General features: G+C 44.9%; 1 protein-coding gene across 1 annotated transcript in view; it reads right to left on the bottom strand.

The window, feature by feature from the left end:
- Positions 1 to 3,072: 3,072 nt before the first annotated feature.
- The window catches only part of UBE2D2 (ubiquitin conjugating enzyme E2 D2), a 131,728-nt gene continuing 122,169 nt past the window's right edge, over positions 3,073 to 12,631 (bottom strand). Inside the window, exon 7 of the mRNA XM_069199300.1 lies at positions 3,073 to 3,937. Coding sequence (XP_069055401.1) covers positions 3,892 to 3,937 — 46 coding nt within the window. The 3' untranslated portion in view covers positions 3,073 to 3,891. The remainder of the gene's footprint in view (positions 3,938 to 12,631) is intronic.

Genomic DNA, 12,631 nt, shown 5'->3' with positions numbered 1-12,631 from the left:
GTAGGCTGTTGGGTGCTCTGAGAGGACTGATGGGTCGATCTTCCCCTCTGTGCTTTACGCTGGTAGGGTCGCTGGTACTGCTGGTGACGCCTCGTAGGGGGCCATTGAGGGGCTTGAACCCTCTGCGTGGTATAGCGGCGAGGGAAAGGACGGAAGGACCTACGTTGCTCTTTAGGTTTGTCCAATCCTACTGCTTTTAATGTGTCCACCTCAGCTTTCATCCTTGCCATTTCATCATCTGCATGTAAACCGAATAATGTGGATCCTGAAAATGGCAGATTCAGAATGCTTTGCTGCGCATCTGGCTTCAATGACGTGAGTCGCAGCCACGAACATCTTCTGAGCGTCACACCATGACAGTAAGAATGTGCTGAAAGCAGACGCATCCGCTGCCACGCTTATGATTTGGTTGGAGACCATAGCCCCTTCTTTGGCTATCTCTAAAAAGTCCTCTGTGATTGCTAGGGAGATGCTCTGCGAACTGCAGAATGGAGTCCCACAAAGATCTATCATACCTGCCCAAGAGGGCTGCGGCGCTTGCAGTTTTCATAGATGACGCAGCCGAACCGCAGACTTTACAGCCTGTCTAGTCCAATCGTTTACTCTCCTTATCTGGAGGAGAGGTTGCGTGAGCTTTGCGAGCCGCCAAAATACCTACTGAGACAGGTGGCGGGTCAGAGCGCAAGACCACCAGATCTTGGTCCAGCGGGCGATACTTTTTCTGCAGTCTAGACGGGGCAGGTCTTGTCGTAGCCGGTGCTGGAAAAACCTCCATAGCGGGCTCTAACAGGCCAGGTACTAGGGGCAGTAATGGTCTGGTAGCTGTACACTGTTGTAGGGTTTCAGAGATGACCGACATAGATGGCGTAGGGGCGACCATCGGTATATTGAGTTTTGATGCGCCTCGGACCAGGCCTTTATGGAAGGTGTTAATGTCATCCACCGGCGAGGACCGAGGTGGAGGAGAGTCCAATAAAGTAGGAGAGTAGTCTCTGGTGGAAGACCAAGACTCCCTCTCATGTTCCCTTGAACTTGATCTGTGCCTAGATCTGCGGTGCGATCTTGATCGGGATGAGTCATGGCCGTGGCGTGAACAGTGGCGCGATGTAGAGTGTGGTCCCGAGAAGAAGGTGACGAAGGAAGCAGCACTACTGAAGAAGACCGTTCTAATGACGAATAAATCCTCTGCCTCTTGTGTCTCCTCGACGTCAATGGTCTTCTCGACATCAATGGACTCCTCGACGTAGACTGTGCGGGGTGTCAACCCATGACGTCTACATTGACCTCTCGAAGTTGACTCAGACGACACCGATCTGCTTCGACATTGTACGGTGCCTTGACATGGAACGGCAACTTCTATACGACGTCTAGCCGGACTTCGACGGCGAACGTGTCGGCGCCGTACCGCCTCTCGATGTCGACCGGGACTGATGTCGTTTTCGCCCTGAAGAGCATCTCTCAGACCTTCCACGACCACTGGAGGCTGAGGTATGAGCCCTGGTGGAAGACTGACCTTCCCCTCGCTCAGAGGTCCCACTGGTTCCCTGGCGTCTTCTCTCTGCTCTCCACTGAAGGCGAATCTTCTCTCTGTCACGTAATGTGCACCTGGAGAATGTCTTGCAGATGTTGCAGGAGGCAGGAATATGTGAGGAAGGTAGACAAATAATACAGACCTCATGAGGATCTGTTTTGGCCTTTTTTTCTGCCACATTTTGGGCATTTGTCAAACAAGGAAGGCATTTTGAGTAAAAAAGCCTTAAATTTCTGTCAGAAAACTTCAAAATCCAGTAGAGAAAGATATAAGACGTTGAATGAAGCCTTTTTTCTCAAAGTTTCTCTATATTTTTGAAGGGAAAAACCTAAAAAGGTTGAGTTCAATGCTCCAGGCTCCTGTCAGCGGGTGCCGGAAAAAAGAACTGAGGTAACTGCCTCTCTCTAAGCATGATGGGATACTGGAGGGCTGGCTGTTCTTAAAGGCACAGTATCCATTTTCTTCATTACTAATGGCAGCCTATGGGCTACACTGCTCTGCACTCCTTCATAGGTTTTTTTTATTATTTTTAAATAGCGATTTAAAACATATATGCACTTTGAATATAAAGCATACATGTCCCACCAATTTTAGCTTCTCTATTTAGGTCTGTGTGTGAGCGAGATGATTGAATGCCACCAGGCTGAAATCGTGGAATGGGGCTGTAAAACTTGGACATGTTCAGTACCTCTGCTGAACATTGTCTGGCAAAGTATTCCTAAGTAGCAAGTTCAAATAATTCTGGACCAAACATTTTTACATGACCAGGGATATCCCATTCCAGTACGTGAATGTGCATGTGTCTCAACTACAAAAAATAAATAAAATGAAATGCGTCCTATTCATTTGTACAAACCTACTTGCAAGGAAATGACCATCCTTGGTTGTGCTGGTTTCCTTGTCAATGACAAACTCGTGTTTTCTCTTTCCGTCCAAAGATGTACTGCTTTGCCAATAGCTTGACCACAGGATGTACACAATAACATTTTGAGGCTGGACTATGCAGGCCTAAACTAAACTTGATCGGCAATGGAGTCCGCTCCATACTAATTGTCTGTTCTCAGAGTCAAGTTCACAATAAAGGTAAGGGGATTATAAAGATAAGTGTGCTGCAAAACTTCAAGCCCCCTCCTCACAAAATAGACATTTAAGTGAGACTTACCTTAGCCTTTATGAGGACTATACACAATTGAAATTAAGGTACTGTGGCAGTTCCCATAACATTTACGTAACAGAACCCATGGTGCTCCAACCAGGAAACATGATTTAGACACTGCTTGTATTTGAAGACAACTACTCTTGGGGAAAAAGGTGTGTTTGTGTAAGGAACAGTCAGCAGATTCTTTTGTTAAATGACAAGAAATTACGTACCTTCGCACTAAGGACTAATCTAAAACCTGCCAGTGAAAAAGGGGTTTTAGCATTATGTAAATTAACAGCCTTTTAATCCCACTTGCAACTAAATAAACAAAGCAGTCATGGTCCAGAGAAATCCATATTTGCCTAACATGTTCCAAATAATGAAAATATTTCTCACAAAGTTATATGTAATGACCGTAGTAATCAGTTTATTACACAGATTAATCGTTTTTGAACGTACAAGCTCCAAGGGAGCCAATGGGTTTTTAAATATACACAAATTTTCTGTCATATGCCTTTTTACCCTTACATCCAAGTAGACCTAAGTAGTTAAAAAAAACATAGGAAACATAAGAGCTATTAGGTATGTATTAACTGAGACCACATACAAACCCAAAATGTATGGGAAGAGAAGAGTTGAAACTAATCAACATCACTTGATGTACCTATAGCTCCAATCCATACAAATTTTGACCATTAAACTTAGACCTTAAAACACAGGATGTAGGTAAAGGGTTCTTCTTGGTCTTAACATTCACCTTACTGGTAGGTCCGTAAGAATAAAATTAATACAGAAACAGCTGGAAGTTCTTCACTGGTTTTTCATAACGGTTATGAGTTTAAAAGAATTCCATTAAAAAAAAAAATCCTCCCGCCAGTCCATGGATGCGTCCCCAGGAGCACATGAAACCCTAAGGTTTTATTTTTATCCCACTTTAAATTGTCAAGGAATGCTTTTATTCTCACAACTATATTATGACAGAAGAACTGGCTTTTCACACAAGTCTTTTGCAAGGATTCAATGGTGATACTGGTGGAAACAGTATTTCATTGTGTTTTCCCACGTATTTACAACACGCAGCACTGCTGTATCGGGTAAACATGTGCACAGGGGAAGATGAGGCGTGGGCTCATAGAAAGCAGTCAAATGGAAATCAAAAGGATTTTCTCTTTCAGAGTTCCCCCAACTTTATTTGTAGAGGTTATCCAATATATTTTTATTACATCGCATATTTCTGAGTCCATTCCCGAGCTATTCTGTTATACCTGTAAAAAAAAACAAAAATAGAAAAATGTGCTTAATATGCAACCAAATTAGGTCTAACTTCAACATCTTTCTGTCACCCCAACTTAGCATACCTAACACTGCTGCAGAGAAAGAGCAAGTTACTGCAGTGACATTTGTATTTCTAGTAGCTCCTGCTAAATTGGAATTTCTATCCTGCTAAAAATTGAAATCCCTTTGGTAGCAGTGTAAACAATCACAAAAACAAAAAGAACTACAACACAATTAAACCTGCTCAGCCTTTCTTCTTGTCTGTCTTTTGTTCTCTCCATCTACAAGGATGGTATTCAAAAGCAGCCCTATGCATGAACAGGTTTTTCGCTTGAAGAAAGAGTTCTGTTCAACTTGAAATGTAGAATTCTCTTTTGGTGCAATATTACTAGGACAATACTCTTAGAGTGCAACCAAAGATCCTTTAGCACGATTTAGCAGAACTGAGCATCTAGGCTAAGCCTGGTGCTCACCACATCGCACTTTTGAGAAACCCAAGTAGTTGCTTTGCAGGCCACCCTAAACAAAAGCACACATTTGGTAAGTGACTGATGCAGCACTGGCCCGAAATCATGAATGTAAATTTTAGACAAATGAAGTCGACAACAGGTCAGCACAAGGCCTTCAATCTGAAATCTTGGTGTTAGGACCTTCTTAAATGACAATGCGCGTCAAAAGATGGGACTATCTCGGTACAAGAAAAAAAAAAATGGTCTTCTCTACACATCTTAAGAACCACTGTACTTCTCACAATGGTTGGCAAAAAACAGGAGGAAAAAAACAGCTTTGCGAACAAAGAGTACTTGAGGGACCACTGTATCATTATAGAACACTATTCATATCATGACGTGTACAGCAGGTGAAGCTTAATCACTAGTAGGCAGATATGATGCCCACCAATAATGCTCTCTTGCATGCTCAAAGGTTACAACTCTGGAGGCCAAGGAGATAATGAGTAAACAAGTGTCTTGACAACTTCATCCACCATTCAACTGATCATGGGAAAAATGCTGTAATCCACTCCTGCTAGTCTGCTGTTCTATGGACAATTCCAATACTACTCAAAATAGCTACACTTACTTTAGCGTGGGCCAAACGGATATGGGTGGTAAATATGGCTCCCTTGCAGTACAGAACACAATGTTTATGAGCAATGGAAGGCAAAATCAACTCCCCAATTGACAATTCAAAAATACAGGGAAAACGAAACCTTTTTGCCTGCATAAAAGTAAATGGCATAAGGAACACAGCCCACAAAGGAAACAATAACTTAGTGTAGCACAGCATTCGTTGGATGTTGTGTGAATCCATTTTAGCAGATGTTGTAATCTAGATTAACCAGCGATACCAACAATATTTCAAGCCAACAGCAATGGACTGCAGGATTTAAATGTCGTAGCAGAGGAACAACAATAAAGGGACTATTAGGCTCACAGTCCAAATGAGCCACTAAACCATGTTAGGTTAGTGTTATATGTATGGATCCGTCTGCCGTTCGCAAGGCCTATCATTATTGCTGGTGGTCTAGTGTGATATTCAAGTGATTATCCAATGCAGAAAAGGGTCAGACTTATTTAATGGTGGTATTGTGATGGAGCTAAACAATATGCTGGGTGGTAATGTTTTATTCAATGAGCTGTGGGTTATACCCAGTATGGCTTCACTAATCGCTTAGGCATTTTAAGTTAAAAGCATGCCTCCTACTCAGGGCACAGATGTTCTGAACATGGTGTTGCTGGCCATGGGTAAATTGTATGCCTTTTTCATGAGATGGCAACAATCGGTTCTGAAACCTTTCAAACTGTGATTGTATTTTATTACAACTTTTATAAAGCACGTAATACCCCTCTAAGTGGGGCACTCAAGTATATGCCTACATGGGAGTATGGTTGGAAGCGTGTTGTCTGTTTTGATCCTGCATGGGAAGTGTTTCTACGCTGGGTGCAATGACCATGTTGTTCAGTCTTGTTAGCAAAGGCGAACACTGTAAAAGGGTTAGACATTTAGTTAAATTCAGGTAAATGAGACAGGGATAATCTAAGGTTTAATTTATTTTTGCCTGAAAGTGTTTTGTAGAGAAATGAAAAAAAAAAAAAAAGGTGTCGCCCCCTCCCTGCCCTGTTCTTCTGGAGACCAGAGGCATCTGATCACCGGGGCGAGGGGTGGAACTGAGGGAAGACCGCTTTGAAAGATTTTCATCCACACTCCACCACTGTACATCTGCCGCAATGCCCATGGAGATTTTGATACAAGCCTGAAGATCTCCACTGTGTTGGAACTACTGCCAGTAGAGACAATTGGTGACCACTCATGTGCCAGCTGTGTGGGTGACCAACATGATGCAGGAGGCTAGCAGACTGAGCAGGTGTAAAACAGCCAGGAATGGAATGGTTGCTCCATAGTGAAACATCATAGCCCGAGGGATAGCTCAATTTGCTGTGGTGTCTAGTAATGCTCCTATGAACAGGATGCATTGCAAGGGCACCAGGTTAGATGGGGCTTGTTGACAGAAAAGCCCAGATAGATCAGCAACTCGGCTGTCGTGTGCAAAATTGTGACACCCCACCTTTGGCAAACTGACTTTTAGGAGCCAGTTGTCCAGGTAAAGAAATCCTTGGATTCCTTGCAGGCTGAAATGGGCCACACCCACTGTAATGACTCAAGGGGTAAAAGTGAGGTCAAATGGAAGAACTGAAAACTGGCATTGGTCGGATCTGGCATTAAAGCGTAGGCACTTCCTGTGCGACGATAGGAAAGGGATGTGGAAGTAGGCATACTGTATGTTGACGGACACCATCCAGTCTTCCCATTCCAGCACTAACAGAAACTAAGCTACAGACAAGATTTTGAACTTTTCCTTTTTGAGGTACCAGTTCAGAACCCGGAGAGCTAGGCTTGGACTAGGAAACACCAGTAGCATAATCCCAGGCCCTGATCCTGTTCTGGAAATAACTTAACTGTAACTTAACAACTTTGGCGTAAGGTCTGAAATTCTTGCTGTAGGACACTCAGATGGCCTGGCAGGAGAGACAGTAACAGGCGAGGGATGGGCAGGTGCTCTTGGAAGTGTCCGTCATACACCTCCTTTCTACAATCTGCAAGATCCAAAGCTAAAGTGATGGTCCTCCAAATATGTGGAAAGGAGGATTTCTGTCTTGAAGCTGGCTGTGGGTATTCAGACAATGGGAAACAAAGGCTGCTTCACGGCAGTGGCTGGGAAAAAGAGGAGGGAAGGACAAGGGGTAGGCATGTGATCCTTCTTTGCCCCATCCTCTAAACTGTTTGTAGAGGAGGTTTGCATGGTGTTGCTGCTGGGCATATCGCCGATGGCTGAGAAAGGAGAAGCCCCTGCTAAAGTTTGTTAGCAGCCTCTGGCTTGGGTATGAAGACAAAGACCTGACTGTGGGCCTGCTATTCTTGAACCATTAATACAAAGCTGGCTTTGGCACTGAAGAGACAGGAGCCAAATGGGAGGTCCATCAAAATGGTTTGTACATCCTGGCAGAAACCAGAAATACGTAGTCAGGCATGGCAGCAGAGAGAAAATGATGTCCCCTATGGCCCTAGCAAATAAGTCAGCTGTGTCTAGGCCTGACTGTATGACTTGTTTTGCTGTGGCCTGGCCATCTCCTACCAGGCCAATTAAATGGCTCAGCAGAACATTGAGCAGGTTTGGAATCATGGCTTGTGTTGAGTCCCAGAGTGCATGGATGTATCAGCCAAAGAGACAGGAGGCATTAAGAGACTTTAGAGACATGCTTTCGGTTGAAAACATTTTCTTTGCAAAATGTTCTAGCTTTTTGGTCTCCCTGTCAGAAGGTGTAGTGGGAAAGGCATCAGATTTCAGTTCAGGTCGCAGGAAGCTTGCACTGCTAGATCTCCGTGGACTGCTAAGGAAAGAGGAAAGCAGGATCTTCTAGTGTTGGCTTGCAGAGCCAGGCTATGGCTCAGTAGGTGTGGTTGGGTTTTTCAAGATTGCTAGGATAGGCTCAGTTAACACCTCTCTGAAAGGAAGTAATGATGCTGATGTATGAGAGACTAAAAAGCAGGATCTAAGGAGGTTTGAATTGGGGGGGCGACTGGGCATGACTAATGGAAGAAAGTGAGTTTGAGTGGCAATTTATAGCACCAGAGAGGTATTTGGGTCCAGTGCTGAAGTTGGGCTGTTCAGTGGAGGTGGTGTTATCCAATGCATTGATTCCAAATTCTGGGGTAGCACCAGACTCATTGACCAGGACATTGGGGCAAGGGTAGAAAGGGTGTGAAGGGAGCCATGTTGTATGATGCCAGCAGCCTCCATCTGAGAATATCATTTGATCCATAGGGCCAGCTGGCGCTTCAGAGAGGATTAGGAACCTGCTGAAGTAGAACATGGTCAGGAACATTGAAGCGATCGGTCCCAGGAGGCGGCAACTCAGGGTAAGTCTGACTAGTCTGGGGCCTCGGACGGTAGTGACTTCAGAAGCACCACTGGGTCAGAGGGAACTACAGGTGCCTTAGCCTCCATGAGGTACATTGGTTCCTGGTCTATCACCAGATGTAGTGAAGCTGGGCAAGTAGAGACTTTGACAAAAGCAGCGACTCCAGTGACTTTTATCTCTACGATGATTTGAGACACCCTGCTGTTCGTCTTGTGTTCTGGCCTATTTCTTTAATCCCATTTGGATGCATACAGCATGATTCACAGGCCTTTGTATTGTGGTTGGATCCCAGGCACCAGAGGCAGATGTCACAGGGATCTGTGATCGCTATTGCAGTTTCTACATAGTTTATAGTTGGACCACTTGTCTGTTGACATGAGGAAACTGCACCTGAATTTTCGTATATATTTGAAGAAAATGTTGACTCCCGAGGAGACTGAGGAGAGCGCCTGAATGATTAGATGACATACAAGATATTTTTTAAAAGCCAGCATTCCGACAGCTGCGCTTTATGACCCCACTGATGTCAGGTGCTGCATACTGCGTTGACGTGGAGCCAATGCCCCTACTGATATGGAAAGCTATGGTAGAATTTCTTGGAAACAGACTTGTGAGCTAAGATTCTGAAAAGGTAAGGACTCTGCAGGTAAAAGTATTCATCAGAAAAAGAGTTACAACCTTCAGAGTCAGGAGATGTAAAGGGCAGCTGTGCATCGGCACAAAAGAGGTGCACATATGAGAATGAATCACCAAATTAACATCCAACTGTATCATCGCAAAGGGGTGGAAACTTATGAAGGTGCCCTTTAAGAAACTGCATAGCAACAGGTGACAAACAAGGGCAGCTGTTCCAGTAAAAGAAAAAAGGCCAAATGGGCTGACAAATAAGCTTTACCAGTGCCCACACTTCAAGCCCTTGTTGGGCCAAAGACAAAACAAACAGCATAAGATCCAAATGTTTGGCCTACAACTAGTCTGTATTACAGGTGGCAATTCAAGACATCAACTTGGATGCAATTTTTGTGTTTGGGGAGTGGCGGGGGTTGAGGGAAACGTTAGTAGTATCTTCTGGTCTGCTACAAAAAAGCTAATTTTCTCTTGGGCTGCTGCCTCACTTTAGGGGGGACAGATGGCTGGGAAGTGTTTTGTCTCTGTGGCAGTCATCACCATGATACTTGCCAGTGACAGTACCCTCAGAAAGGGCAACTCCAACACTTTGCCCGAACAAACAAGCTACTTAACTTTGGTAATGCTCTTTCAGAATACAGATTACCTGGCCACAGATTCCTCACCTTTGGAATACTCCCCAGGCAGGAAACTGGATTTGGAACCTTTTCTGTAGTACATCTGCATATTGATAGGGGGCGCTGTGCAGCTCTGCACCGCTGCTGGTTTGCTGTGAAAATGATGTATGGAGCCTATCTAGGCACTCTTATGCATGCTGAAATCAATTGCTTTCAAGAGAGTTTGCCTCACCAGCCACAGAGCCCCAAAATCAAACTAGAAAGTGTGCAGATTCCTGGACTTGAACTCTTATTAATGGATATAATCCAATCTCAGAAAGGGGAAGACAGGAGAGTTGGTGAGCAATCTGCAGCAAAAGTCACTACCAGAAAAAGTTTTACCGAAGGTTAGAAACTTGTCCTTGTTGTAAGTCTTATAATTGCAGACTCCTCACCTTTTGAATGGATACCAAAGCAGAATCTATTTCGAGGTGTATCTGTGAATAGCCTCCAACCAGAAAGTCTTGCACGAATGATCAGGCAAAATACCCCTATCAGTGAACTTGACTTTCCAGACAATAATGCTTCGTAAATGTACAGAAATATTATCATGTAGCTGCCTGCCAAATGTCCAGGAAAGGGACTCTGTGTGCCAATGCAGTGGTAGCAGCTTTGACCCTGGTAGAATGCACAAGCTTTCATTCTGGATGCTACATTTTAGCCATAGCATAGCAGATCTTAATGGACCGTACAATCAAGCAGGAGATGATGCTCTTCTGCATGGCCACAGAGTGTTGAAACTTTTCAAACACTTACCCCCGTCACAGCTCTTCTGCACAGCCTTGCAGTTGTTTGCTCCTGAGAAACCATACAAAGAGCTGGCTGTTCAACTGGTGTTCTTTGGTACGTGCTCTCTTGGGGTGCAATTGAGTCTCTTTTCCTCCTTACTGGGGTGATGCAGAGTATAGATCACTGGCAGCGTTGCAACTTGAGGCAAGGATGCCAGTGTCCGCAAACCAGCTTGTTTAGGAAAAAGGTGGTGCATGGCGGTTTGACACAGAGCTTGGAGTTTACTCATATGCAACAGGAATGTTAAGGCAATGAGGAACAGTCTTTAGAGTGAGGAGCCGCAAGGAACAGGTGTGAAGTGTCTCCCAAGTGGAATACACATAAGGAACATGAGGACTAATTTTAACGTCCCACTGTGGCATGACAAAGGGGAAGGGTGGAAATATAAACCTTTCAAAAAGCACTAACAACCAAAATCTTATAGGGGTGATCTGACACCAGTCAGCCAAAAAGTTCCCTCGAACTGTGCCCAGAACAAACACCTGCTGGGCTAAGGATAAAACAAAGAAAACGTCATAACTTTGCCTGGAGGCGGTTCTGTCTGCCAAGCCCTACACCAAGCCACAAATTTGTCCCAGTGACAGGCATTCACAATTTTTTGTTAATTGATGCCTGGGCATCAAGATGACAATTGCCTCCGGAGGAAGGTTGAAGGACTTCAGCTGTCACCACTCAATTTCCATGCATGAAGATGGAGATTGTGATGACTTGGGTGCAGAATGCTGCTACAACAGCAGATTATTGCAGAGAGACAGCCGAGTTGGGGACAGATGCTCAAGCCCAGCGGTTCTGGATACCATACTCTCCCTGCAGAATCAGGAGGCACTATGACGACTTGGGTCTTATCGATCCTGATCTTCATAAGAACTTGGGCAGCAGTGTTACGGGCAGAAAGGTATACTGAAGTTTTGAGTTCCGTCAAGGTGGAATACATATCTGAGCAAGAGAGGTCTTGGAAACCCCATTGTGCAGAAGTGATAACAATGCATGTTCTGCGCTATGGCAAACATATCAAGCAAATGTTCTCCCTATTTGTGGAAGACACTTTGCATCACCTTCAGTCGTAATTAGCACTTGTGATCCTCTATGCACCAATGGCCGAGCTCATCCACTATAGCATTCAATGATCCTGACAGAAGGTTCACTAGCAGGTATATTCCTTGGTTGTCCAGCCACTTCCAAAGGTGCAGGGCCTCCTGGCACAGGGTCCGTGGCCCCACCCTGCCCTTCTTGGTGCAGTACCATATGGCAGTAGAGTTGTTCCTCAGCACCCGTCCTCTTAATGGATGGAAGGAAGGCTTTCAATGCCAAGCTGATGGCCCTCAGCTTCAGAAGGCTGATTATGGAGCCGGACCAGAGGCCTCTTATATCCACCTCTCCCAGAAGGCCACCCCAACCTAGAAGCCATGCATCGGTCATTACCGTCAGCTCTGGGCTGGGAAGGGAGAGGAGTCTGCCAGCTACTGACCCAAATGCAACACAGTAACCGCCACTGCAAATCTTTTGCAGTCCCCTCCTAAATCGAAACATGGTCGGAGAGATCCTCATGATGTTGGGCCCACTCAGTCTTCAGATCCCCCTGCACAGCTCGCATATGCCAAGAGGCATGCTTGACCTGCAGGATGCAGTCAGTTCCAGAAGCCTCTCAGTCTACCTCACTAAAATCCAGGAAATCGGCTGAAAGACTAGGATTATAGCCGGAATGTTCTGGACTTGCTTTCCCAGGGGAAATGCACAAAACTGCACCATGTCCAGAATGGCTCCGCCATAGTCTGAGGTGGTTGACTACCTCGCAGGGGTGAACCTGTCTTCCATAGCCAGTAGTCAAGGTAGGGGGAAAGAGCAGAGATTTAATAAAAAAATAATAATAATAAAATTAAAAAAAATTACAAAACACCATAAGACAAAGGTCTCAGTACTTTTTGGGGTACCATAATGTAGCAGGAGAAACAGCCATGTCCTACTTCTAGCACAAGCACCCTCCTGATAGCCCCTTTGGACCAAAGGGTTTGGATTTCCTGCCGCAAAACAGAGATGCTTCTCAGTCTACTGGTGGGGACAGTGGAAGATACAACTTGCGTGGAAATGAAGGCGGGGCACAGCCCTTAGGAATCATTTGCAGGACCTACAAATCCAATACTATGGCCTGCCAAACTGTCAAGAATCGTCAGGTCATGCCTCCCACCAGGTG

The sequence above is a fragment of the Pleurodeles waltl genome, chromosome 7, assembly GCF_031143425.1.
Source record: "Pleurodeles waltl isolate 20211129_DDA chromosome 7, aPleWal1.hap1.20221129, whole genome shotgun sequence".
Taxonomy (NCBI): domain Eukaryota; kingdom Metazoa; phylum Chordata; class Amphibia; order Caudata; family Salamandridae; genus Pleurodeles; species Pleurodeles waltl.
This window is presented reverse-complemented; position numbering and strand designations above follow the sequence as displayed.